The sequence below is a fragment of the Tinamus guttatus genome, unplaced genomic scaffold (assembly GCF_059628265.1).
Source record: "Tinamus guttatus ecotype Peru unplaced genomic scaffold, ASM5962826v1 Tinamus_guttatus_pri_ptg000459l, whole genome shotgun sequence".
NCBI classification, from domain to species: Eukaryota; Metazoa; Chordata; class Aves; order Tinamiformes; family Tinamidae; genus Tinamus; species Tinamus guttatus.
Window position 1 is genome coordinate 2702308 of NW_028288993.1, and position 23716 is coordinate 2726023.

The following is a 23716-nucleotide window of genomic DNA, read 5'->3' on the forward strand; positions in this document are numbered from 1 at the left end:
ACGGGAGGCCTCGCTGCGGGGCCGGGGAGGGGGGACAGGGGCGGCGCAGCGCGGGGGGCGGCGCCGGGACCGGCCCCTGCGCCCGCCTCGCCGCACAAAACGGCGGCGGGGGCGGCGCGGCCGCACACGCACCCCGCGAGCCGGCACCGAGCCCCGCCGGGCCGAACCGAACCGAACCGAACCGAGCCGAGCCGAGCCGAGCCGAGCGGGGCCGGGCCGAGCGGGGCCGGGCCGGGCCGAGCCTCCGCGGGCGGGGCCGGCTGGGATGTAGCGATCAGCACCGCGGAGAGCGGCGGGATCGGTGCCGGCGGCGGCTCCGGCGGCGCCCCGGGGCCATGGCCAGCGTGCAGCAGGGCGAGAAGCAGCTCTTCGAGAAGTTCTGGCGCGGCACCTTCAAGGCCGTGGCCACGCCGCGGCCCGAGAGCATCATCGTGGCCAGCATCACGGCCCGCAAGCCTCTGCCCAGGTAAGCGCTGCGCCCCGGCTCCGGGCTGGGGGTGTCCCCACCCTGGCCATGGGGCTCCCTCCTGCCTGGGAGCCCTGGGGACACTCAGCAGCACCCCTTGGTCCAGCCCCCGCAGAGCCCGAGTGACCATCCCAACCGCGCAGAGCCTGTGTCCTGCTGGGGACGCACCGGAGCGATGCCGGCGGAGGCAGCCCTGGCCATAGTGGCGTGTGGCTACTGGCTGGCTCTTTGCAGCAGTCCCTGCTGCTCCCCCTCACCCTGTGCCCTCTGCTGTCCCCAAGCTCTCCAGGCAGTGCCCACAAAACCCTGATGGGCCTCGGGACCCACTGGGGTTGCAGGGGCTACCTGTCCCTATGAAGGTGCTGCCAGACACTGTCCAGCCACCTCGCAGCAACCCCCCTCTAATTCAGAGCAGTTTTGTTATGGATCCTCTTGACATTGGTTTGAAACATCCACTTTGTGTCGGTTTCCTGAAGCACTGGGGCTCCCCTGGGGTCTGTAGTGGTGCTCCCGCTGCTCTCTTGCTGCGAATGAGCAGAAGTTTGGTGAGCAGGAGGGGCCGGGACAGAGAGCGGCTCGGTGTGTGGGCACCAGGGCAAGCTTGACCCCTTGGTGTTCCTGAAAGCTCCTGTATTGCTGTCTGCAAGTGATCCCACCTGGAGAGTGGAAAAGGCACCGCATGGGCTTCCTGGGGGGAAGGAGTTCGGCTCGTTTCTGCAGCCAGCGTGCGGCTCGACTCTGCTCTGGGTGCACGAGAGGTGCTGCCATCCTCTCCCTCTCCCCTGTGCTGGTGACACTGCTCCCACGTCGGCCCATGAGCTGCTTAAGCAATCGGTACCGACAGGGACTGAGCGGGGCCAGCGCTTGCGCAGGGTGTCCAGAGCCCGTGCACAGGCTACTGCCCAGGCTGAGCGCGGACAGGAGCGTTTCCATCTCTGCTGGAAGCCTGCAGGTGCTCATGGGCTCTTGCTTTGCCCAGCGGCTGGGGGGCTCAGTGGCATTCAGCCCATCCCCGTGGCCTCGCGCCCGATGCGCTCCGCGCTCTGGCTCCCCGCGGGCGCTGTGCGAGCGGAGCTCCCCGCCGGCCCCGCTGCTGCTGCTGCTTTTGTCTCCGTGCACCATATGCCGGGGGCAGCAAGTGGCTGCAGAGAGGCCCTGTGCCCGGGGATGCTCCCCGCGCCGCGGCCACCTGCGCCCTGCGCGCCTCCCTCCCAGCCCCGTGCGCATCCCCGCTCTCCTCTGCTCTGCAGGGGTTTCTGCCACGCTGCTCATCCCGTTGGCTGTTTTTTTCCCCCCGGAGAGTGTTCCTGGTGCTTGGAGGAGCTTATGGCAATAGTGGCCAGCGCACAGCGCCAGGGCACAGAGAGCCCGGGCGGCCGCAGGGACAAGGACGGCGGCCATCTGCTCCCCGCTTCGCTGCCGCCAGCCCCTGTGCTGCCCCGCTCGGCCCCGGCCCCTCCGCTGCGGACGCTTCCCGCGAGGCTCTGGGCGCCGGCGCCTTGGGGAGCAGCAGAGGGGACAGTCCTGGCCGGATCCCCCCTGCTCTGCGCTCAGATCCACATTCTTGCGTCGGGTTGGCCCTGGCCTAGGCCAAAACGGCCGATCGGGAGTGAGCGCTGGTGGCCGCGGGGGCTCTCCGAGCTCGCCGGCTCTCAGGGAGCTGTAGCGGGTTAGGGCTCTGCTGAAGCTGCAGTTCCCCTCAGACAGCAGCGTCCTGCTGTCCCCCGGGGGCTTTTTCAGCCTAAATGGATTATCGACCCGCTGGCAGCAGAAAGAGAAAGCGGAGGCGCCGGGAGAGGGGCTCTTCCAGCTCACCCACCAGCAAGCGGGGCCGAGGGCTGGGCTTGGGGGCCAGAGTGGGGACCTGGGCGGCCCTGACAGCCCTGAGGAGCCCTCCGGCTCCCCCCACACGTTCCCCCTGCCCCGGGGCTCCCCTGGGTCCCCCAGCATCTGCCGGCCGGGGGCAGCGGTGGCCGGTGCGCCAGCCTCCCGCTTGCCATCTGCCGCCTCCCCGCCGGCCGCCCGCTCCCCGCGCGGCATCGCTAATGAGCCCGCGGACGGGGGGGACGGAACTGGGCTCAGCTGAACTCAAAAGCAGCCCCCAGCGCGCCGGCCGTGCCGCTCGCGGCGCTTTTGTGCCCCTGCGCGGCTCCAGCTGGCCGGCGGCGAGCGAGCCGAGCGCCGCCCTGATTAGGCAGCTCCGGAGGCCGCGGGAGGGGAAAAGGGGGAAACGTCTTCTGGCTGGATGGAAGATCAGCAGTGAATGCAGGGGGGGAACAGCCTTGGCGCTTACATGAATATTTGGTTTTTGCTCTTGAGTAAAAATGTTTAGAGATGACCCCAAGTGTGGGGGGGGTGGGTACCCGCCGGGTGCCTGGGCTGCAACCACCAGGCTGGGTCCCCTGCAGCACTGGGGTGCAGAGCGCAGGTCTGGGGGGAAAAAGTGAGAAAAAAACAGTATTGCTGGGGAGCCCCCCCGGCTCCCTCCAGGAAGGGCCGGCTGGCGGGAGGGAAGCAGCAGCTCTGTGTGCAGGTGCCGAGCGGGAGCCCCGGGAGCTCCCGGCCCCTGTGGCTGCGGACAGGGGGTGGTGGCATTGCTGCTGGCCCATTTAACACTTTGTGTTTAATTCATAAATTAATACCTGGGAACGCATAACAGCGTGTGGATCAGGTGATCATTGCAGCACATTCCCTGCGCTCTAACGCAGGTGGGCACAGCCACAGCGGAGCCGGTGCGCGGGGACACTCTGGCCCTTGGTGGACGTTCCCATGGAGGCTGCTGCTGCCCAGCCACCTCCTTCTCTAACTCCCTGTAGGGTGTTTTCCCTCCTCAGATTTTCCCTGCATAATGCAGATGTGTCCAGGTCACCACTGGGGCATCCCCAGGCCCCGGGATGGTTCGGGAAGGTGCTTGGGCTTGCTCTGGCCGGCGCGCTCCCTGTGCCAAGTTGGACTCAGGGAGCAGGGATGTTTGCGGGATTGGAGAGTCTGGCTGGCCCTTGCGAGCCCAGGCCTCCCAAAAGCAGGTTCCCACCCAGGGCCTTGCTGTCCCCACCCTCCATGGCCCGGCCGGGTGGCAGAGCGGGCGCCCAGCCCGGCACCGCCGCCGCCGCGCGGGTTCCTTTGGTGTCACTGCTGGGCTGTGAAACGCACCCGGCGGCACCGCGGTGCCCTGGCCGACGGGAAGGAAGGAGCCCGGGGCCAGCAGCTCCCAACGCGTCCGCGGGAGCCGGGCACCCGCACGGCAGCAGCCCCCTCGCCCCGCGCCGCGTCCCCTGCTGCGGGCGCTGGCTGCTAGTGCCGGCCGGGTCTGCGCTGGCACCGCGTCCCGGGCCTGCAATTTCCATCAGCGGTGCCCGTTTTTTTATAGACCGGGAAAACGGGAGAGCGGTTAATGAGCTGTAATGCTGCAGAGCTGCTGCCGTGATTGCGCCTAATTATTTTCTTTATAAAAATAATTAACAAGCCATACAACCTCCAGCGCGAGAGACGCGCGGCGTTAATTAAACCACGCGGCGTTTCCAGTGCGGGAAGCAAGCGGAAAGTCCACGTGGAGCCGGGCAGGGGGCTCCAGCTGGACAGAGGTGCCCGTTTTGCTGCGGGGCTGGATCCAGCACCATTAATTCAGCTGCGAGGGGTCCCAGGGGTCTTGTTCACCCTTGTTAGCAAAACCAATTCCTCCCTTTTCCTGGAGATATCCTAGAAATTAAGGCAGGACTAGGATTTGTTTCTGTGACCCTCCACTCAGCCTCACCGACCCCAGCAAGCAAATAAAATTAGGATTACGATTGCGATGAAGCCTGCGGGCAGAAGGGCGGAGGCAGGAGCCAGCTCCGGTGCCGGGCACTCGCTCCATGTGCATCTGCTCCAGCCGGGCACGACTCGGCCTTTCGGAGCTGCCTCCTAAGTGCCCAGTTACTAAAGCATTTGAAAGCCAGCTCTGCAGCTCCGGGAGCGCTCGCTGGTCTCTACGGCATTAAAATTTAACAACCCACGTTGTTGGCCTATAAACTGCCTATCTCACTGCTGCCTGCCGTGCCATGTGGAGCTGCCCCGGGTTGGGCAGAAGCAGCTCTGGCAGGCGGGGGTCGAGGCTTCTCCGACCGCTCCCATCGGAATCGGCGCCATGGGGCCGTGTCCGTACCCGGGCTGGAGCTCCCCGCGGTCCTGGACCACGCTGCATCCTCCGGAGCATCCGCTGCCGACTGCCGCCTCTTCCAGCTGGGAAGCGCCTGTGCTGGGATCCAGGCGTGCGGAACCGGGCGCTGCCGGCAAGGGAAGAGCTGAGCTCCCACGGGAGGACACCGAACACTGCGGGAGCCCGAGGGGCCAAGAGCAGTTCGTGGTGGGACACTGAGTCCCCAGGGAGTGGAGGCGAGACCTGGCTGGTGGAAACGGGGTGAAATAACAGATATCATGGAATTGGGCGCCTTGAGAAAGCCACATGCTCAGGCTGCAGCTGGTGCCTCCGCTGCCACACAGCAAAATAGCTGTGAGAAGATTAAAATTGAACTGGCTCACAGTCAGTGCAATCAGAGGAAATATCACGGTGATTTGCTATTATAATTTTCAATAACAAACTGCAGGGTTCCTGCCGCAGCGACGCGAGCGGCTGGAGTGAGGTGGGGACAGGAGCCTGCCTGGGGCACGCAGGTTTGTGAAGAGCACTCGCAATTTTCCCCATCTCCTAATTTTGAAGAGGTATTTTTAGAGCACATCGCAACCAGATTTACGTAAACACATCTGCTGAAGCTGCTGCTTAGAAATGTCTTTGCAACCTTCGTCGTCTTCTTTCTCCTCACCTCCCATTCCTGGGACAAAGGAGCCATTTGACCATTTTCCTTCTTAATCAGCTGAGCAGAAGCAAAAGAGGGACAATAAAAGGGCAATTTTACCAGCAAAAGTGGCAGGTTTTAGAAATGCTCCTGGTGTTTCAGCACGCCGTTTTCCCAGGGCCACCGGGCGGCTCCCAGGGAGCCACGACGCCGTGGTGATGGGCGCCAGGGCCCGTCTCGCCTTGCCGTGTGGCCAGGGCACAGGGAAGGCTGGGCAGGGGTGCGAGCCGGGGCGCCGGCACCCGCTGGCTCCTCTGGCCGAGCCACTCTCCGGTTGGGCGCCGTAATTAAGAGCACTTTGTGGCCGATATTTAATCTTTCTCTCCATTTAAATCGGATTGATTTTTCCCATCGATTTAGCCAACGTGCCTCCATCTGGCCACGTCCACCCAGGAGGAGGACGGCTCCTGGCAGCGGCCCAGCAGAGTTTCTCTTCTTTAGGGTTGCCCACAGTATCCGTGTCCTTCGTCAGATGGATATTGCCAGCTCGATGCCCTGGATGAGGGCATCATCATCATCATCATCATCATTTTAATGCCTAGGGAAACATCCACAGCTAATAGGCTCATGAGAGATGCTTTAATCTTTTTAGTTTTTGTGACACTAATTGGCAGGAGCATCTTCCCCGGGGGCCACCAAACTGCAAGGACTGACAAGGGCAGAGTAGGGATGTTTCCTTCCTTGGGGAGTCATCTCTCCCAAATTCTGTCCTGAGCTCAGAAAAGCCTCTAGCACAAGGATGGCCACGGCTTGGGTTTTCTTGGCAGGTGCTCCGGATGGCTGCCGTGGAGCTCTGGGGCAGGTGACACTGTCCCACACAAGCTCTTGCCATCCAAGCAGCTGCCTCGCTGTTACTCTGCTTGTGTCCCCACGGCAGGTTTCACCCTAACTTCATCAGTGCTTGGGTTCTCCGGCTTCACTCTGGTCTGCCCAGACAAGGAACAGGGTTTCTCACTGCTCTCAGTGCTCCGAGGTTGGGAATGTCTGGTTTCTTTCCCACCAGTGACCTTGTCTGCATCCTTTCTGCTGTGGGGAGAGAGAAACCGTTGCCTTCTGCTGCAGCGACATTCTGGCAGGGAAGGAAAACGTGGGAGAGCCCAAATCTGCCAGCTCAACGTCTAGGGAAAGCGGCCAAGGGCTGGGGCTGGTGCACCCGGAGCACATCGGAGCCCCAGGCAGAACGGGCTGCTTCCCACCCACCTGCTCCCGTCTGGAAAAGCCTGGCAGGGCAAAGCCTCCTTCCTCCCTCCTCTTCCTCCTGCCTGCTTGGGCTGTCAGTCAGGGCTGCGGATATAAATATATATATATATTTTTTTTTTTTCAATCAATGTCCATAGGAGTTAATCCAAGGGGATTACCAGCCAGTTTAGAGCATTAGAGACTCTGAGCATTCATCGGAGGAAAATATTTGGTTGAATCTAAGCCAGCCTTTGATGGGATTGGAGAATAATTATTTCCATCAATAATTACTCCCAAGCCCAGAAGGAACGAGCGGTTCCCAACACGCGCCAGGGCGACCGTCCTTGCCGGCCTTGAGGCCGATGGGTTTTAGCACAAGGGCACTCAGTGCATGGGAGGGCTGGTGGCTCTGCCGGTGCCAGCGCAGGGATGTCACCGCCAGCCCTCCCACCGGGACGGGTGTCACCGGTGCCCTGAAGTGCCACGGGAGAAACCCTCCCGCCTCTGCTGCTGGAGCTGAGCCACGCTGGCCTTTCCACCGGTCATTAATTTGGGGATGTTTTTAATGGATCCTAGCGACTGAGCCTCGGAAGACTGTTCTAAAAGGGGTTCGGGAAAGGCCACAAGCTAATTAGCTGCACAAAGAAAGCAATTAACCATGTAGCTTCCCGGATGGTTAAAAATAACATAGATGTTGAGAAGAGACTGGGAGATTTATTACAAGTGATGTAATCTACCTTAAAGCCAGAGGGACCGCGGGCTCAGCCAGCATCGTCTCCTGTGTATCCTGGGCTTGGGGCGTCTCACTGGCTTCTTCCTCAGTGACCCCTGGCACTTGGGTTTGGCTAACGCACACCTTTAAAGCTCAGATGTGAGCAAATCGGCTCCCATAATGATTAGCTGTTTGAAAAGGCGTTTTTCAGGGGCGAGCAGCCCTGGTCCCCATGCCATGCCCCAGTGAGGGGCTTTGCAGCCCTGGCACAGGGGTTGGCAGAACAAACAGCGCTCCAGAGGAAGCCTTCCTGGAGCAAAAGCCAGGGAATGGCATTCCCTGAGGCCTGTAAGCCTCTGGCCATGGTTAACTGGGGCTAACACGCTGTTGTTGCATTGGCCTGCTCTTTGCAAGAGCGCTTTCCATTGCAACGCCACTTTCACAGCCCCACAGCCTGACTGCGGGCCTCAGAATTACACCATGGTGTGACGAGGGGGAATGGGGACGCTGCTCTTCGTCCCCACGGATGGCCAGCCTGCTGTGGGTACAGCCCTCCAAGCCAGGCCAGGCTCCAACCTGCCAGTGCTTGTTTTCTGTCTTTGAATAATCCCATGGATGACACACAAAAGCAGTGTTCTCGGCACCCCTGTCGGGTACGGTTTATGGCTTTCCATTAATCCTCAAGTTCTTTGAAATAAACAGCTCTGGGGCCTGAAAAAATCTATTTACTTCCCTCCTGAGTGCTTGAGCTCTGGTTTGTTTGGGTTTGCTTTTTTTTTTTTTTTTACATTAGGCCCAGCTCACTTAGTCTTTCCTCATAAGATAGATTCTCCAGTCCTTTAATCAACTTTGTCGCTCTATGCTGCACCCTAGAAGCTCAATGTCCCTCTTGTCCTGGGGAGCCCAGAGCTCCCCCCAATGCTCCAGGTGCCTCCCCAGAGCTGAGCAGAGGGGCAGGATCCCCTCCCTCACCCTGCTGCTAACGCTCCTCCTGATGGAGCCAGGATCCCATCGGCCTTCTTGGCCACAAGGGCACGTTGCTGCCTCATGGTTAACCTGTTGTCAACCAGGACTCCCAAATCGCTCTCCGCGGATCTGCTTTCCAGCAGGTCAACCCCTAATCTGTCCTGGTGTCTGGGGTTATTCCTCCCCAGCTGCAGGACCCTGCACTTGTCCTTGTTGAACCTCATGAGGTTCCTCTCTGCCCAACTCTCCATCCTGTCCAGGTCTCTCTGGATGGCAGCGCAGCCCTCTGGAGTGTTGGCCACTCCTCCCAGTTTGGTGTCATCCACAAACTTGCTAAGGGTGCACTCTGTGCCCTCATCCAGGTCATTGACGAACAAGTTGAACAGCACTGGGCCCAGTACTGACCCCTGCGGGACACCACTGGCCACAGGCCTCCAACTAGACTGGGCCCATTTTTCAGAACCCTCTGGGCTCTGCCAGCCAGCCAGTCCTCAATCCACTTCACTGTCTACTCATCCAGTCCACACTTCTGGAGTTTTCCTATGAGGATGTTATGGGAGATGGTGTCAAAAGCCTTGCTGAAGTGAAGATAGACAGCATCCATGGCTCTCCCTTCATGCAGCCTGCCAGTCCTCCCATTGCAGAAGGCTATCAGGTTTGTCAAACACGACTTTCCCTTGGTGAATCCATGCTGACTACTCCTGATCACCTTCTTTTCCTTGACGTACCTAGAGATGGTCTCTAGGATGGGCTGATCCATCACCTTTCTAGGTGGAGGATGGAAGTGAGGCTGACTGGCCTGTAGTTTCCCGGGTCCTCCCTCTTGCCCTTTTTGAAGACTGGAGTGATGTTGGTTTCTTCCTGTTCTCCGGCATCTCCCCCGCTCTCCATGACCTCTCGAAGATGATGGAGAGTGGCTGAGCAATGACCGCTGCCAGTTCCCTCAGCACTCTTGGGTGCATCCCATCTGGGCCCATAGATTTATTGGGATCGTGAGGCTTCTTGCAACTGCCTGTAGAAGGCCTCATCCACTTCCTCTCCCTGCTCAGGAGGGAGTAAATCCCCACAACCGTGGTGCCCCTGTTGGCCTGCCCTTTAACCCTCACACACAGGCTCTTGTCTCACGCTTTGTCCGCCCCCTACGCTGAGTTCCATACATTCCCGTTGCTCCCTGACGTAAAGAGCAACTCCACCACCTCACCTGCTTGGCCTTTTCCTGGGGCTCTCCATGGAGCTGTGGGCTAGATCTTCAAGGATCTAACTTTCCTTGAAAGGCTCAAACCTATTCACTTCTCTTCTGTGTGGGCTGTAGGTCTTTGGCCATGGAAAGCAATGTAGATCAGGGACCCATAGGGAATCCCCCAAAAAGCATTTAGCAAATGTCCCCAGCTGTAAGAACAGTTTTTCACTGCCGTTTTTCTCTGCTGTTGCCCTAGTGCTGGGACGCTCAGTTGCCTGTCATACTCTGCAGAGGACAGGCGTCCTGAAAAGGCAAGTGGCAATGCATCCAAGGAGGCCTCCGCCACCAATGGTTGTGTGAAAGGGAAGGAGAGACGTGACCATGCTCGCCACCGGTCACGCAGGTAAGAGCGAGGGCCGTGAGTGTGGCCAGCCCAAAGTGGGGGCTCACTGAAGTGGATGTCTGTGCTTATTTACCTGGTCTATGGTTTCCCATCCCCTCTGTGGACCTGTGAGAGTTGACCCTAGGAAGGGGCACAAGAGACCTGAGCTGCCCCATGAAGGTGGCCAGGACTCAAAATGAGGTCCCTCCTTGACTGTAGCCTCATATGTCATTAAGCAGTGCTAGGGCTCCAAGTGAGCAGTGAGCTCATATGGGTCCTTGGATGTCCCTTTGCGAGGAGCTCCGGGTGATGGCAGATGGCCTGCCAGCAGCCCTGCGCCACCAGGGTTAGCCTGGTGCCTTTGGTTGGGAAGTGCTATGAGACATTTCCATCCATGCCTAGATCAGAGACTGGCAGCACTGGCCTTGTTAGGACACAGCTTTGTTATCAATTCATCATAAATCCCTGGCAACTTGAGAGGGGAATAATGGATCAAACTTTCTAAATGAGGCAGCCAGAGACACTGAGCCCTTTCTGTTAAACTGTCTCTGTGATTAAAGCCTATCCATTTGGTTAAAGATGTTAAAAAGAAAGAGAAAGAAGCACATTTCATATCTCCAGATTTCAGGCTAACCAGAACAATAACCTAAAGGGTACTTTTAATTAGACTTTGATGACAATCGGGGAGAAACAATTAAAGTCTGATCAGCTGAGGGAGAAAGTGTCTACATCAAAGACAAAAGAATTTGTCTTGGGAAATGGAGCAGGGCTCTAAGCGAAGCTGCCCGGAGCCCCAGGCAGAGGCTGAAGGTCTTTCCTCTACACACCATGGCTGTGCCCAGTGGCTTTTTTAAGTTAAGGGGTAGTTTTCTCTCTGCTTTTAAGAATATTTGCTTCCCTTAATAAATAGCCGCAAAGCACCTGTTGTCGTATTTTCAGCCGCGTGTTCTAAATTAATGCAACTACGTGATTTGCTTTTCATTGAAACATAATGTGATTTGGCATTGTGTGTTTTCAAAAAAAAATCAATTTGCTGGCTTTATTTTTTTGAAGTTTAACAGCTGTGTAAGCATATCTCAGTAAATTACCATAACACCTCAGTAAATATATATTTTTATAATCAACTGCTGTTTACCATGCATTAAGTCCTGTAAAACAAGCTAGAGCGATGCATCTGGCTGCAGTAATTACTGTATGCAAATTAAAGGCCAATTAATTAAGGGTTATTAATTAAGGCTTATTTAAAGCATGTTTACAAAGAACCATGTAACTTAAATCTCTCAGGGTGCTGTTAACTTAGGCCAATATGTGAGTGGCGGGCAGGGGGTCATCTCCTTGTTTCTCTGTTATGGAGACCCTTGATTTTGAGCATTGCTGAGGACGGGTGATAGGGTGAACACTGCAGGGTCACAGATGGGCCATGAGAGCCCCTTGCCCCTTTAGCGTGTGTCTTTTATTATCATAATAATAATAATTATCTTCCCACCGCTCCCCTCTAGCCGCTCGTGTGAGGTGCAGCGCACCCCACCGCCGGCCCGGGGAAAGAAAAAGAAGAAGAAATCCGGCCGTAAGAAGAGAAGGAGGTAGGTGAAGGGGGCTGGGGCAGCCCCTGTGATGGAGGGAAAATGGGGAGGAAAGGGGAACATGGGGCCCGAATGGAGGAAAGGCCCTGCTGGGGAGGTGCTGGAGGGCCGTGTTGCTGTGAGGCACCGTGTTGTGCTGTGTTCCCTCCGCCGTGGGACGGTGCTGGGGCTGAGCAGGAGCTGCGAGTCATGACGGGCTCTCCTGTCCCCCCGGTCCTACCTCACACCTGTCGCCTCCCCCACCAGGTCTCCATCCTACAGCCCCTCGCCTGTGAAGAAGAAAAAGAAGAAGAGCTCGAAGAAACGAAAAAGAAACAGGTATTTTGGCCTTAAAAACATTTCTTCCTCGTATTTTCCTGTCGGAGTCCTGAGTGCTGCCATCCAAGGCTGGGCCTCGCGGTTGACGAGGCTGCAGTCACGGCTGGTTCTGCAGAGCTGCAGCTGCTCCATGCGCCGGGGTGCTGATGCTGCTGGTGGCATGGGGGAAAAACCTCCAGATCTGCAGCTCCGCCAACCCCAGATGCCAAGAGCCAGTCAATGTGGTTGTCTCCAGCTGTGTGGGGCAGGGCCAGGGCTTGCCCTCTTTCTTTCAATTGTATCTTTAAATTAAAGAGCACACTGATATTTTTAAAATAGCAACTATTTTTTTTCTTTCTCTCCACTGCTCCTCTGAGAGCAACGGGTGCAATCTCCCTGGGAAAGTTCACGTATTAATTCATTGAACCAGGAAAAAAAGCCTTCAATGTACCCCTCTGTTTTTTTGCAGGTTATCCTCAAAGAAGAGAAGACACAGGTAAAACTGGAGCAAGCGTGGGTAGACTCCTAAAATGTTTTAGTTTAATGGTCCTTTGGGGAACTTAGAGGGCTGAGATTCACTGGGTAGAGGTATAAAACATGTTTCTTCTCTGTTTTCCTGTGGGATCCCTTTGACTTTCCCCATCCTATGCATGTGCACATCCCGGCACTACCCATCTTTAAAACCTTGAGGCCAGAGTCATCTCAGTGCCCTTCCTGTTGTGCACTGGAATAACCCTGCACATTCCAGCGTGTACAGCATCCAGAAATATTCATCTTCTCCATAAGGAAGTGTGAGGCCAAGCAGGATTGCTCATCCCATTAGAGATCCTTTATGTCCAAAGCATGAGCCAAATTTGTCAGCAGGTCATCAGACCCTCTGTGCCAAGACAGAATATTCCTCCTTTTCACTTCTATTGCATGCTTTGGAGTGATTTAAGTGTAACATTAACATGTGTTTGTGTGACTTTCTATCAGAACAGAAATCTCCCTATTAATTAGCCCTTTCTTATTTAGTTCTTCAAGCCCCAAAAGTAAGAGAAAGGAAGAAAGAAAACACAAAAAACAGTAAGTAGCAATGCATGGTACTCCATGCCCTCCCTATGCAGGACTACAGGGCTAGGAAACATTTGGTGTGTCAGGCCCTTAGGAGCTAACACTGGCTGCAAAGCGCCAGGCAACTCTGGATTGTTTTGAAGCTAAAACCGGTGCTTCTGGTTTTGCCAGAATGGGAAAAGGCTTGAAGAGGCTGGAGGTATTTCATCTCCCTGTCTTCTGTGTCACCTGTTTTGGCATTTCCTTTGTATCACACATGGGATGTACAGTGTCTTGTTCATCCATCCTTGAGCAGATTCACCTGCCTCTTCTGCTCAGGGCAGCACGAGGGAATGAACTCGGATCTGGTTTTGTGTTTCACCTGGGGCTCTCACGGAGCACAGTGCCCTACAGCCTCCACTGTCCAAAGGACAGACCTCCTGAGAAGCTTCATCTGTCTTATTTGTTGCCCAAAACCCCTCAGAAGTTACAGTAGGATATACAACGCAACCATATATCTGAATGGGGCAGAAGGCAATTGGGGCAGGAAGGTGGGAACAGAAGTGAGCGGTCGGAGCTGATGTAGGATATAAAATTATGGGGTTGAAGCCCTGAAGCACAACCCTTGCCCTGTGGGGTAGATAATCCAAAGGGTGCTCTATGACGTGTGGTGACAGTTTCGTTGGGGCAGGAGGAAGGCCTGTTGTAAGCACTTGAGACCACCCCAGATCACACCTTCCCGAGCTCCAGGGAAGGGTTTTGGAATTGACTTCTCTCACAGTTCTTCGCAGGATTCGCTTCCTTTTCAGCCTTCTCCTGGGTATTTCAACCTATGGTTTCTCCCCTGCTTTCTAAGCAATGCAACAGCCCTGAGGCTGAATCCTGGGCATCAAAATCCTGGCTGGTTCTATTGCTACTTGGAAAACCTGTTGGAGAGAGAAACCCACTTACACAAAGGGACTCTGCTGGCTTGATTGGCAGTTTGAACTTCTATCTCTTAGTCAGAAAGTGAGTAGAGGGATGATAACCCCTAACACTGCTAGTGGCACCCCAGTACTTTTTAAGACTGACGTGCTTGGGAATCCATGCACAGGATGCAGAATTTCCTCTGCCAGGTCATTGGTAAAACTGAGGCTTTCTATGTTATCAGTAAAAGGAGGCATCTCCCAAACACACCATAATGTAGGCAGTAGCCTAAAAGCATATAATTAAAGTAAAGATTGGATGCCTTGCTCAAATGCACTGACCTAGGGGAATGAGAGCTGCTAGAATCGCTCTTTGGGGATAAACTAGACAGGGTGTTTTAGCCCTTATCTCTCATCTCACAGATCAGAACAGAGCCACTCCTGGTTGCTGCAAACATCCTCATTACTGCTGGGTGTGTGTCAGAGAGGTCCCATGAGCCAGCTTAGAGCAGGGTTTGTGTATAATCACTTTGCTTTGGCTTATCTTTGTTCAGCAACTGGTTACCTAAATCACACAGGACCAATTCTTCCTCCTGCACAAGTGCAAAATCTGTAACTGATGCAGAGGGTGAAGAGCAAAGATGAGGGGTTTTGCACAAATCCACTAGGTATTCAGTGCTGCCAATTCCAGCTCTTCAAAAACAAGGAGGGTGGAACGTGAAGGATTTTTTTTGATATAGTAGTAGAGTATAAAAATCATCAGAGGGAAAAAAAACAAACGAAGATCAAGCAATTGCCTTGATGGTTGCCCTTTTCCCTTAAAAGAGATGTTGTTTTCAAGCAATTGGTTTGGTGAATTGCCAAAAGCTGTCTAAATAGGTGTATTAGTGTTGTCAGGGACTTGTATGACGTGCCTATGAAATCAGGCTCTTCTCACCAGCTAACCCTTCATTACATTTGCCTGCTGGCACTGCAGTGCCAGGCGAATACAGTACGAGGTCTGAAAAATCTGCGGTGATAAGCACCAGGCACAGCAAGAGGGAAGGGGCACTGAAGATGCCAGCTTGTCCCCATGCTGTCCTGCTTGCTATGTGCAGGACTTCAACTGTTGGCACTGGCAACGACAGCTCTTCAGTGATAGAGCTGGATAATCCACCAGTAGCAGTCAGGATGGAGCAAAAGGAAGTGCATCAGGGTACTGAAGCGGGGTCTATGGGCACAGGTTGCCTGTAGCTGTCCGGTGGCCTTGGGAGCACTGTGGCTGAGGAAGCTGTTGCATGTGTTCACATTCATGCAGCAACCAGGGAAGGAGCTGCCCGCAGCCCTGGCTGCACCCTCCCGTGCAGAGAGGTTGTTTCCACGTGCTCTGTGCGTGCCTGAGCCTGTCCTTCTGCACGTGCTCTTCAGCAAGGAACCAGAGAAGGGCTGTGCTTGAGCTCGCTGCAGAGAAGGGCACAGCATGAAATACGGGGAGCTGAGGTTTATGGCTGGCCGCCCAGCAGGACAGATCTCCCCCAGCAAGGCTCAATAGTGCAGAGGTCCCAGGCTGTTCCCTGGCCATGCTGGGGTATCCTGCAGGATGGAGGGCAAGCAGGTATGAGGCACAACCTCCTTATGGCCTTGAAAGCAGAGAGGATTGGTGCTCTCTGCTCATCTCCTGCATGCATGCCTGCAGACCTCCCTCCCAGGCAGGCTCTACTGCCGCCCTAATAGCTTGTAATTAAATGACTAGCATTGATCTCAGCAAAGTGGTTATCTAAAGTGGCCTTTTAGGTTTAGGGATGGAGAATGTCTCCTGCCCTCTTGGTGTCCTGTGCAATGTTTCATGCACCAATCTCTTCTGTTTAACATACAGATCTCATTTCTGGTTTGGATGTTGTTGACTCAGGCCTCCAACTATGGAATCTTGCCTCCCTCCACTCTGCCAGCCTAATGGTGGTTTTTCTCTCTACTTCTTAAAGCTCTCGTGGGCGGCCCCGGAAATCTCGTCGGCACCGTCACTCTCACTCGGAGAGCTCCGATTCCCACTCCGCTAACTGCCGGAGCAGGTAACGGCACCGCTTGCTGAACTGGGTGTCCTTCTGCAGACTGCAAAAGCCACTGTGACCCACAGACACTCTGCGAAGCAGCATCTCTTTCTGTTAGGAGCTCTGCCACGTGCTGGAGGGTTGAGCAACTCTTGGCCTTGGCTGTAGAAAAGAGGGGTTTGGCCCAAGGAGCAGTGGCTGCAGCTTCTCAATCCAGTAGTCACAAGTCCTAATCCCCAAGGCTGATGATCAGTCTGTGACAGCTTGTTTCAGCCTGGTTGCTCTTCCCCACCTTATGTGCTCTGTACTGCCAAGCGCCCAGGAGAGTCCTTAAACCTCCCCTTCGCAGTGGAAATATTTCGGTCTGTGGTGTTTGTTAGGCCACATTTTTGGCCTGATTAACATCTCTGCCTGTGGATGACAGCTCCATCCTGGGAGCAGATGATGGTGAAAGACTAACATTGCAAATAGGCAGTCCCATAGTTCATGGACATCATGAGTTCATGTTGGCTCTATAAACTGCCTCCACTCTCCTTCCCCACCTCTCCTCACTATTAGGAATTTGCTCTTGAAAAGCTGAACAGTGAAGGGAGGTTTGGTAAGGGGAATTGGTCTCTGGTGGGGTGTTGCTACAAGAGCACAATGGGTTTTTTGCCTGTTTTTGTATTTTCCTGGAAGAATACTGCCAGAGGCTGTGGGAAACTGGTTTGCCTTGAGTCAAAATCAAGTCATGAACTGGAGCTGAAATTTGAGGTTAATGTCCAAAACCCACCACAAGTTTCCCAAGTGCAAAATACATATATTTTTTAAGTAGAAGAACAGAACATCCCTTTCCTGTCCCTTGGATGGGGACACGTGGAGGGCTCTCCCGCGTGCAGCGACCTGGCACAAAGCTCTGAGGGGTCTCTGCGGTGCCGCTAATGGGCCCCGCTGCCATAGCGAGGAATAACAAGGAATAACGAGGAATAACAAGGAATAACGAGGAATAACGGCTGTCCCTGTCTCTCCCCCGGAGGCATCGAGCCAGGTCTCGGGAGGAAGGGCGGAAAACGCGGCGGAGACGCTCCCGGCGCCGCTCAAAGAGCACTGCACCGCGAAGCTCCTCCGCAGAGCGTCAGGCCAGCCAAAAAGCCAGCCCAGCTCTCCCCCTCCACAGCCTCCTGCCTCCTAAGGAAGCAGTAAGTATTACCCGCTCTGCTTCCTTGCTCAGACTAGCTAAGAAACCTGGGCGAGAAATTGCACATGCAATTTTTATAATTCAATTATAGCAATGCTAGACAAAGTTGGTTCAAAAACGTATTAATTATTAACGATGCTGCTCTTCAATGTATCTAAAGTCATTCCTTCCTTCAGTGCTCTCACACCAAGGGTGGGGCTGGAGAGGGGAAAAATTTGCCAAGACTCTAGTCTATGAATAATGAATTAAGGACATTTACCAAAAAGTGTCCTCTGGCAATGATATTTTACAGGGAAGTGTTTGTTATGCAGCCTTTGATTAGCTGGATGTGAACTTAATTTACTGGTCTTCGTGTCCAACAGTTTAGCCCTTCAGGGGAAGAAAGGGAATCAAACATATATAAAAGAAACATTTACATTTAATGAGTTGTTGATTATTGGCAGGGGATGTTTTCTTACTATTGGAATGCTTCTAAGGTCACTGTTTCGCTGGTCTGACAAGCCCAAGGGCCGAAGTCTGAGCTCATGAGTAGCTCTCGTTGATGCTAATGGGAACTTCATGTGCAGCTAAGGGTAAAATCAGGCTCAGTGCCTTAGGATGTTTTTCCATGTATGTGGAGAGGGATGATAAAATATGTACCTTGAAACTGAGGGAGCAGAAGATGGAGACAATTAGATATAGACTGATAAGAAGTCTTGCTTTGCTTGCCACATTCTCCCCTTGCTCTCCATGGCTGCAAAGCAGAGCTGTGATGCTCTTTGCTCAGTGTTAGCCTCCCAGAGGTGTTCTGGAGAGACAGGTTGCTACAGAAGACTCGAGGTAGCGCAGAATCCGCTGCATGCACGTGTGGGTAATGTTAGGGATGTCTCGGGTAGGGAGCTGTCCAAGCCCCACAGTGGTAGATAACAGGGGTGTGATTTTTCCTCCTCTGTAGATCAGTCACAGTTGGAAATAGCTCAGCCATACTCAGGATTTAGTTACATCAGGTGGGAGACAGTGCCAGCAAGAGGAGATGCCTTCTGCACTCACCTACCATGTTTTGGTCAGTGTGTATGAAGAGTATACACGGACATAGATGAGAACAAGCTGTCTCACAAATAGAGATATACACATTTGCTCTCATTTTGTGCGTCTGCTGAGCATGTAGCGCACATGAAAGTCTTGGCTATACAGCTGGGTTATAAGATACAGTGTGGATGGCAAAGCCTGCACACGGAGCGGTGTGTTTGTGCACGCACCAAGCAAGAACAACGAGCTCTAAAGCTTTTACTGTCATGAGCCCGGGGTGTTGCTGTCTGCCAGCTCGGGAAGGTAGGAATGAGTTAACGGCTCCTCCCAAAAACAACCAGCAAAAGATTGCATTGTTTCACCAAGGATTTTTGGTTTGGTTTTCTTTTGCTTTGGGTTTGCTTTTTTTGATTGTTTTTGTTCTGTTTTGTTTTACACAAGCCATATATTTTACATAAATGTTTGAGTCTAAGCCTGGTTTTTAATTGGTGCTAGGTTTCCTCTCTCTGAAGCCAGGGTCCAAGTCCTGTGAAGTCGACTTCCAGCTGGTCTGTTCCCAGAGCAAGAGTAAACTCCACTTTAAAACCGTAAAATCCTTTAAAATGAGCTAAACTCAAGCATGCTGCACTCCCCTTTGCACTTGCCTCACTCAGAGTAAATGAGCACACGAGCTGCAGGGCAGGGAAAAATCAGAGCATTTATAGCTGCTGGTGCAGGTAATGGCTGCAAAATAAAGACATCAGGACCCTGCTGCAGTCTTTTGATCTAGGGTTAGGAACACAAATATTCCAATGATAAAAACGCATCAGATCACTTACTGTGCAGTCTGTTAGTGTCCTCTCTGTTCCCAAAAAGAGGTGCACTCTCTTGGGGCATCACTCAAGAACACTTTTAGCACTTGCTTAAATTGCAGCCCCTGGTTAAAGGCCATTGCTGACTTTTTTTTTTTTTTTCTCTCGCTGAACAAGATCTTTAAATATCATGTATTCAAAACTGACAGGGGTAAATGGAATGGAAACTTTTAGTCTCTTCTGTTAAAGGGTTCACACCACTGTTTTGAGCTTTCCTGTTTTGTGTGTTAATGGTTGTTATATAAATAAGTAGTTTTATCAGAATCAGCTTTGAAAGCTGCCTGGATTATGCTGAAATGAAAAGACTTTTTTTTGTCAAAAATTCTAGAATTTTGATTCTGAAATGGCATTCTAAATCAATGCTTTTAAATCGATATCTATGTTTCTTATGCCAGTTCTTATTGTTTTACTTTTCTCCTGAAAAGTTGAAGCATTTTGTTGTGAATCTTATAACAGCCGCCCCTCAAAAAAAGTTCTCCTTCATTTCCCTGGTATGACCCTGACTTCCTAACTAGCTCTAGCTTTAACTTAGGAGAAAAAGAATCCCCTGCCCATGCAACTCCCTAACTACTGCTTCCCCCCTTGTCTTTATTTACAAGCTGATACACTCAATCCTCTACACACATGCCAAAACACTCCCATCTCTGCTGCTTTTCCTTTCTGCAGTGGATTTCCTAGCATCTCCACCTCTCTTCCCTTTAATCACCAGCAGCTGCAATAGTCACCTGTTGAGAATAGGATTACAGGTCTGTGCCTCAGCATGCAGGGAAAATGTGGGTAATATGCAGCATCTATTTTTGCACACAAATAACACCCCCTGACCTGCTGCAGACGCTTTACTCCGCACTGATACAGATATATGACGTGCTGCTGTGCTTTTAGTTTAACAGCGCAATATAAATACCTGCAGGGTACTAATCTAATTGCCTTTGTTGCACCTGATGGAGATAACTGCACGCTGCCTGCGCTTTCCTAGCCAGCTCCTTTACTTTCACTGAAACTCGTTTGCAATGTCACAAATTAACATAGCGTTCAGCCAGATTCTCAATGAGGCTCCACGGGAGTAAGGCTGTTGCAAACGGCACTGTTTATCTTTGCATTAAAGCATCTGCAGGAAGATAGATGAGGGGAATATGCTGTGCAGGGGCTGGGGCAGCCGGGCTTCCAAAACCTTGCAGCAGGTCTGGATGTTGGCTGTGTGTTTTCTAGCCTCCCTTTTTGGTTTACTTGGGGAGAGCTGTTCCTTTAGCTCTTCTACAGAATGCTTCTGTCAACAAACATGGCCCTTAAAACTGGGAAGGCTGCACCCCAGCAGGCTGAAGGGGGTTTTGCCAAGCAAAGATTTATTGCTTTGCCTTGTTAGGAATTTACTGCCAGGAATGGATTTTGTGATCCAGGCCACATGGGAGTGTTGCCAGCCCCAGGTAACCCAGTATCTGGCCTTATGGGGGCAGTTGTACCGTTGCTTTCAGGTTCCTGGACTTGGCCTAGCTCTTTTGGTAGAGAGGGCCTCATCCAGAGCTCTCCATGCAGCTGAAATGAATCTTTCCACTCGCTTTTCCTTGAGTAAGGAATCCATAATTGTGCCTAAGGGGGATATAGAGCATTCCTGTAGCACCAGTATTTTTGCACTCACTTTAATAGCAGGTTGTGTTTTCAGCTGGGGGCAAACTGCTAGCAGATTTAACCCATTTTCCCTTGGTAAAGACCTGCCCCTGCCGCTCCAGAGGCTGAATGTCCCTTGGGGAACAGCCCCCGTGGAGCAGCCGCCTTGGGGCCCCCGGCAGCCCCTCTGGCAGGTGCTGCTTCCCCTTCCTTGGCAGCTGGTTGCTGGGTCATCGGCAGAGCGAGGCTTGCTGGGGTCACTCGCACAAGCTTTTTATCCCTTTTCTTATTATAATGCACAGCAAACGAGAGAGAGGGAGGCATTATGCCCCGCTGAAAAAGAAATGAACTCTGCTGTGAAATGCATTGCAAAACAAGAGAAAAAGACACAGGAAAGTAATCCCTCAGCTATAACGCGGTCTGTGCACTGCTGCTCGTTGCTAGATTCCTGTTCCCATATGACTGAGAAAATTTATAGTCATATCTCTCCTCAGGGCTGTTTGAAGCACAGTAAATGCACTTGTTCAGTTTAATTGGGAGACTGGTAGCGATTATATTTTTGTAACCTATTAGACTATGGCGCCTTATGATCTAGGAGCTCGATCAAAATTACATTCTGAGGTATGAGTGAGGGCCTCATTTCTACTCCTTCATCTTGATTAAATAATGATTTGAAACAAAAAAGAAACAAAAAATATATATCTTGGGTACCCTGAGGGCAGCAGTAGGTTCCCTTGCTGAAAGCTGGAGGAAACCAAGTTCACTGAGATTATTTAATTACATATTAGAGGAGGATAAAATCCAAGTGGTCACATAGAGCAAATGAGGTTTAGAAAAGCCCAAATTTTTAAAACACCCCAGGGAAAAAAAAGCCATTAGAACTCAGCTGAACACAGGATGTTTTCAGATGTGGCTCGAGGTTTCCATTTTGTGGGGCTGACGCGCCTTTCCAAAGCAGTAAAATGCAACAAAAGCAAAGTGAAGGTCAGCAGAGAGGGAGTTTGCCTCCAAGCATAGGTCTGAGTAAAGCACCATCAGCTTTCGTGTCCTTCCCAGGCTCGAGTAGTTCCTATCCTGGCTCTTGCTCCAGGACAGCAATTCCCCTGGAGCCTGGTGCCCACGGATGTGCCCTCACATGGGCTGTGCGCCCTGTATCTCACATCCATCCAGCCACTGCCTCTTCCCGGCGTGCTGCTAATGCAGCCGTTGGGCTATAAGGAAGCTTGCTGGTTCTCAGATCATTTCACAGGAGTGAAGCCCTGGGAGCAGCTGACACTTTGAAAGGTAAATTCCAGCAAAGGCAAAGCAAGAGTGTAATATCCCAGGTCCCAGGGGCAGGTTGCAGAGCTGTTTTAGAAATAGCAGGAACTGCTGAATTTTTTTGCCTGTGGAAAAGAAAAGGCCTTTTGTTTTTAGACTGGAGAACAGGGAAGCGGAGCGTTTGCAAGTGCCGTGCTGGTGTCTCCCTCTGAGCAGCCACGTGCCCCTCCAGGGCTCTCCTGCCCGCACAGCCAGGGAGCACCTGCAGGGATATTTTTATGCTCGCAAGTAAAAGACAGTCAGGAGCTGGCGAGGTCTGGGGTGCGCTTCAGATCCCAAGCAAACCATGCACCATCCTCTGAACAATATGGTGCCCTACTAGAAAACACAAACAATCCCGTATCTATTGGGATGTGGTTGGGGAGACATGAGTGGCCTGTGCTGAGGTGCTCACATCTCCCAGGGCTCTGCTTACAGTGCCAGGGTTTCAGTAGGGGTTGGTGGCAACAGGAGGAGAGCTGGTACCTGACTTGTCTTGTGCTCTTAGACATCTCTGTTTCCACTGGAACAAAGTTCTAGAGCTGGGAGGGCTCCCAGGCCTTCCACGTCTAGGGCTCTGAGCACGGCCTAGAGGTCGGGGTAGATGGACAGGGAAGCCACAGAGGGCCCCAGCTCTAGCACGGATTTGCAGGGATGACCTAATTCCTGTCATTTGTGCACTAGTCCTGTTTCTGGGAGTGTCAGGAAGGTACTTGGAGATCCTCCAAGTCGCGGTGTCTACAGGGTGCGAGGGCGTTGTGGATATTCCTCCTTGCGCGTGTCTGTTGCTGAGGGCCCGCTCCCTGTGCCGGCAGCTTCCCGCGCAGCAGCTCCCCTTTGGTTCCAGCCATCGCTGGTGTCAGCGTGTGGATCAGAGCCAGACCTCCCTGACCCAGTTAATGCCTCTTGAACTGGCTCAAGAGCAACCCCCGAGGGCCCCGTGTGAGACATTAGAGGCTGGTGGCGGGATGCGAAGGCACCATCTGGTGAGATGGAGGAGGAACATGTAGACAGGAGCTGGGCTGTCCTTGCACTCCCTGTGGGAATGAGGAAAGGGGCCAGGTCCCTGCAGCAGCCAGTGCCTCAGCATTACGTCCGCGCTGCCCTGGGCTGAGCCCTCCGAAGGAGCCAGCCCTGCCCCACGCAGCTCTGCTTCCCGCAGCTCAGGGTTTGATGAGGCACGTGGGGAGCGCAGCACAGAGGGAGACGAGGCGGCCCAGCGTGCGCGGGGAGGACGTGCGCAGGGGCTTGATGGAAGCAGGCTGGGATAGCTGTGGAGTTCTCTGCAGCGGGGACAGCACACATCTGCGCCCACAGACCTGTCCAGGCAAGGGCCAGGGGGTGAGAAACAAGAGGGTAAACTACTTCGGTAATGCAAATCCACCCCAGTGGTGCTCAGGGCCCCTGAGGGTAGTCCTGCCTGGGGCAGCTGGCCTGGATGTGCTGTCCTGGAGGGATTTGGCCGAACACATCCTGACAGCTGGCAGGAGCGGGGCTGTCCTCCCCATCCCCACCACTTCCTAACTCATCGCAGCAGGAGAATTTTTCCCTCCCTTATTTTTTTGATTTCCCCCCCTTCACTTTACCTTCTGCTGTCACTTCCACGTGGCCCCTGTGACGCCAAAGGGGATGCAGCACACGATGCTGCTTCTCGGCACAGCTGATGAGCCTCGAGGAACTGAACAGCCTAATGTAAAACAGAAGGACGCAGTGAGACGAGCAAACAAATAGCCAAAAAGCAGGCACGACGTGTGCGTACGTAGAGGAGTCAAGCAAACAGTTGGCAGTGTGGATTGAAGAGAGGGTTTATGTTTTTTTTTTCTTGTAATTTGAGACTCTAATGATGGACTTATGTTGCCCGCTCTTCCTTTTTTCTTACACCTTACCTACTAAAGGAGGAGTTCTTGATGGGTAAGTGGATGCTATCCGCAAGACACCAGGGAATTTATTAGAGGTCACTTGAGCGCTTTAGAAATGCCTTCTTCAGGGGGAAAAAAAGCACACAAAGAAATACCTGTAAAATTTTTATTTCCAGAGGGATTTTTCTTTATCCCTTCCCTCTCCTTTTTTCTTTCATCCCCCCCCCCCCTTTTTTTTTTAGCTTCAAAGTGCTAAGCTTGTTTGTTTGCCAGTTTTTTACTTTGCACAGAAGCCCTTGATTTTATTTTACTTTTCTTTATTCATTTTAGTGACATTCATTCAGTTTCCATGT

The 23716-nt window shown here is 53.1% G+C and overlaps 1 protein-coding gene across 1 annotated transcript in view; it reads left to right on the forward strand.

The window, feature by feature from the left end:
* Positions 1-331: 331 nt before the first annotated feature.
* Positions 332-23716, forward strand: part of SRRM4 (serine/arginine repetitive matrix 4) — a 28976-nt gene continuing 5591 nt past the window's right edge. The window contains exons 1-8 of the mRNA XM_088532298.1: positions 332-466; positions 9595-9741; positions 11220-11303; positions 11550-11621; positions 12070-12096; positions 12615-12665; positions 15499-15585; positions 16580-16742. Of these exons, the coding sequence (XP_088388424.1) occupies positions 336-466; positions 9595-9741; positions 11220-11303; positions 11550-11621; positions 12070-12096; positions 12615-12665; positions 15499-15585; positions 16580-16742 (762 nt within the window). The 5' untranslated portion in view covers positions 332-335. The remainder of the gene's footprint in view (positions 467-9594; positions 9742-11219; positions 11304-11549; positions 11622-12069; positions 12097-12614; positions 12666-15498; positions 15586-16579; positions 16743-23716) is intronic.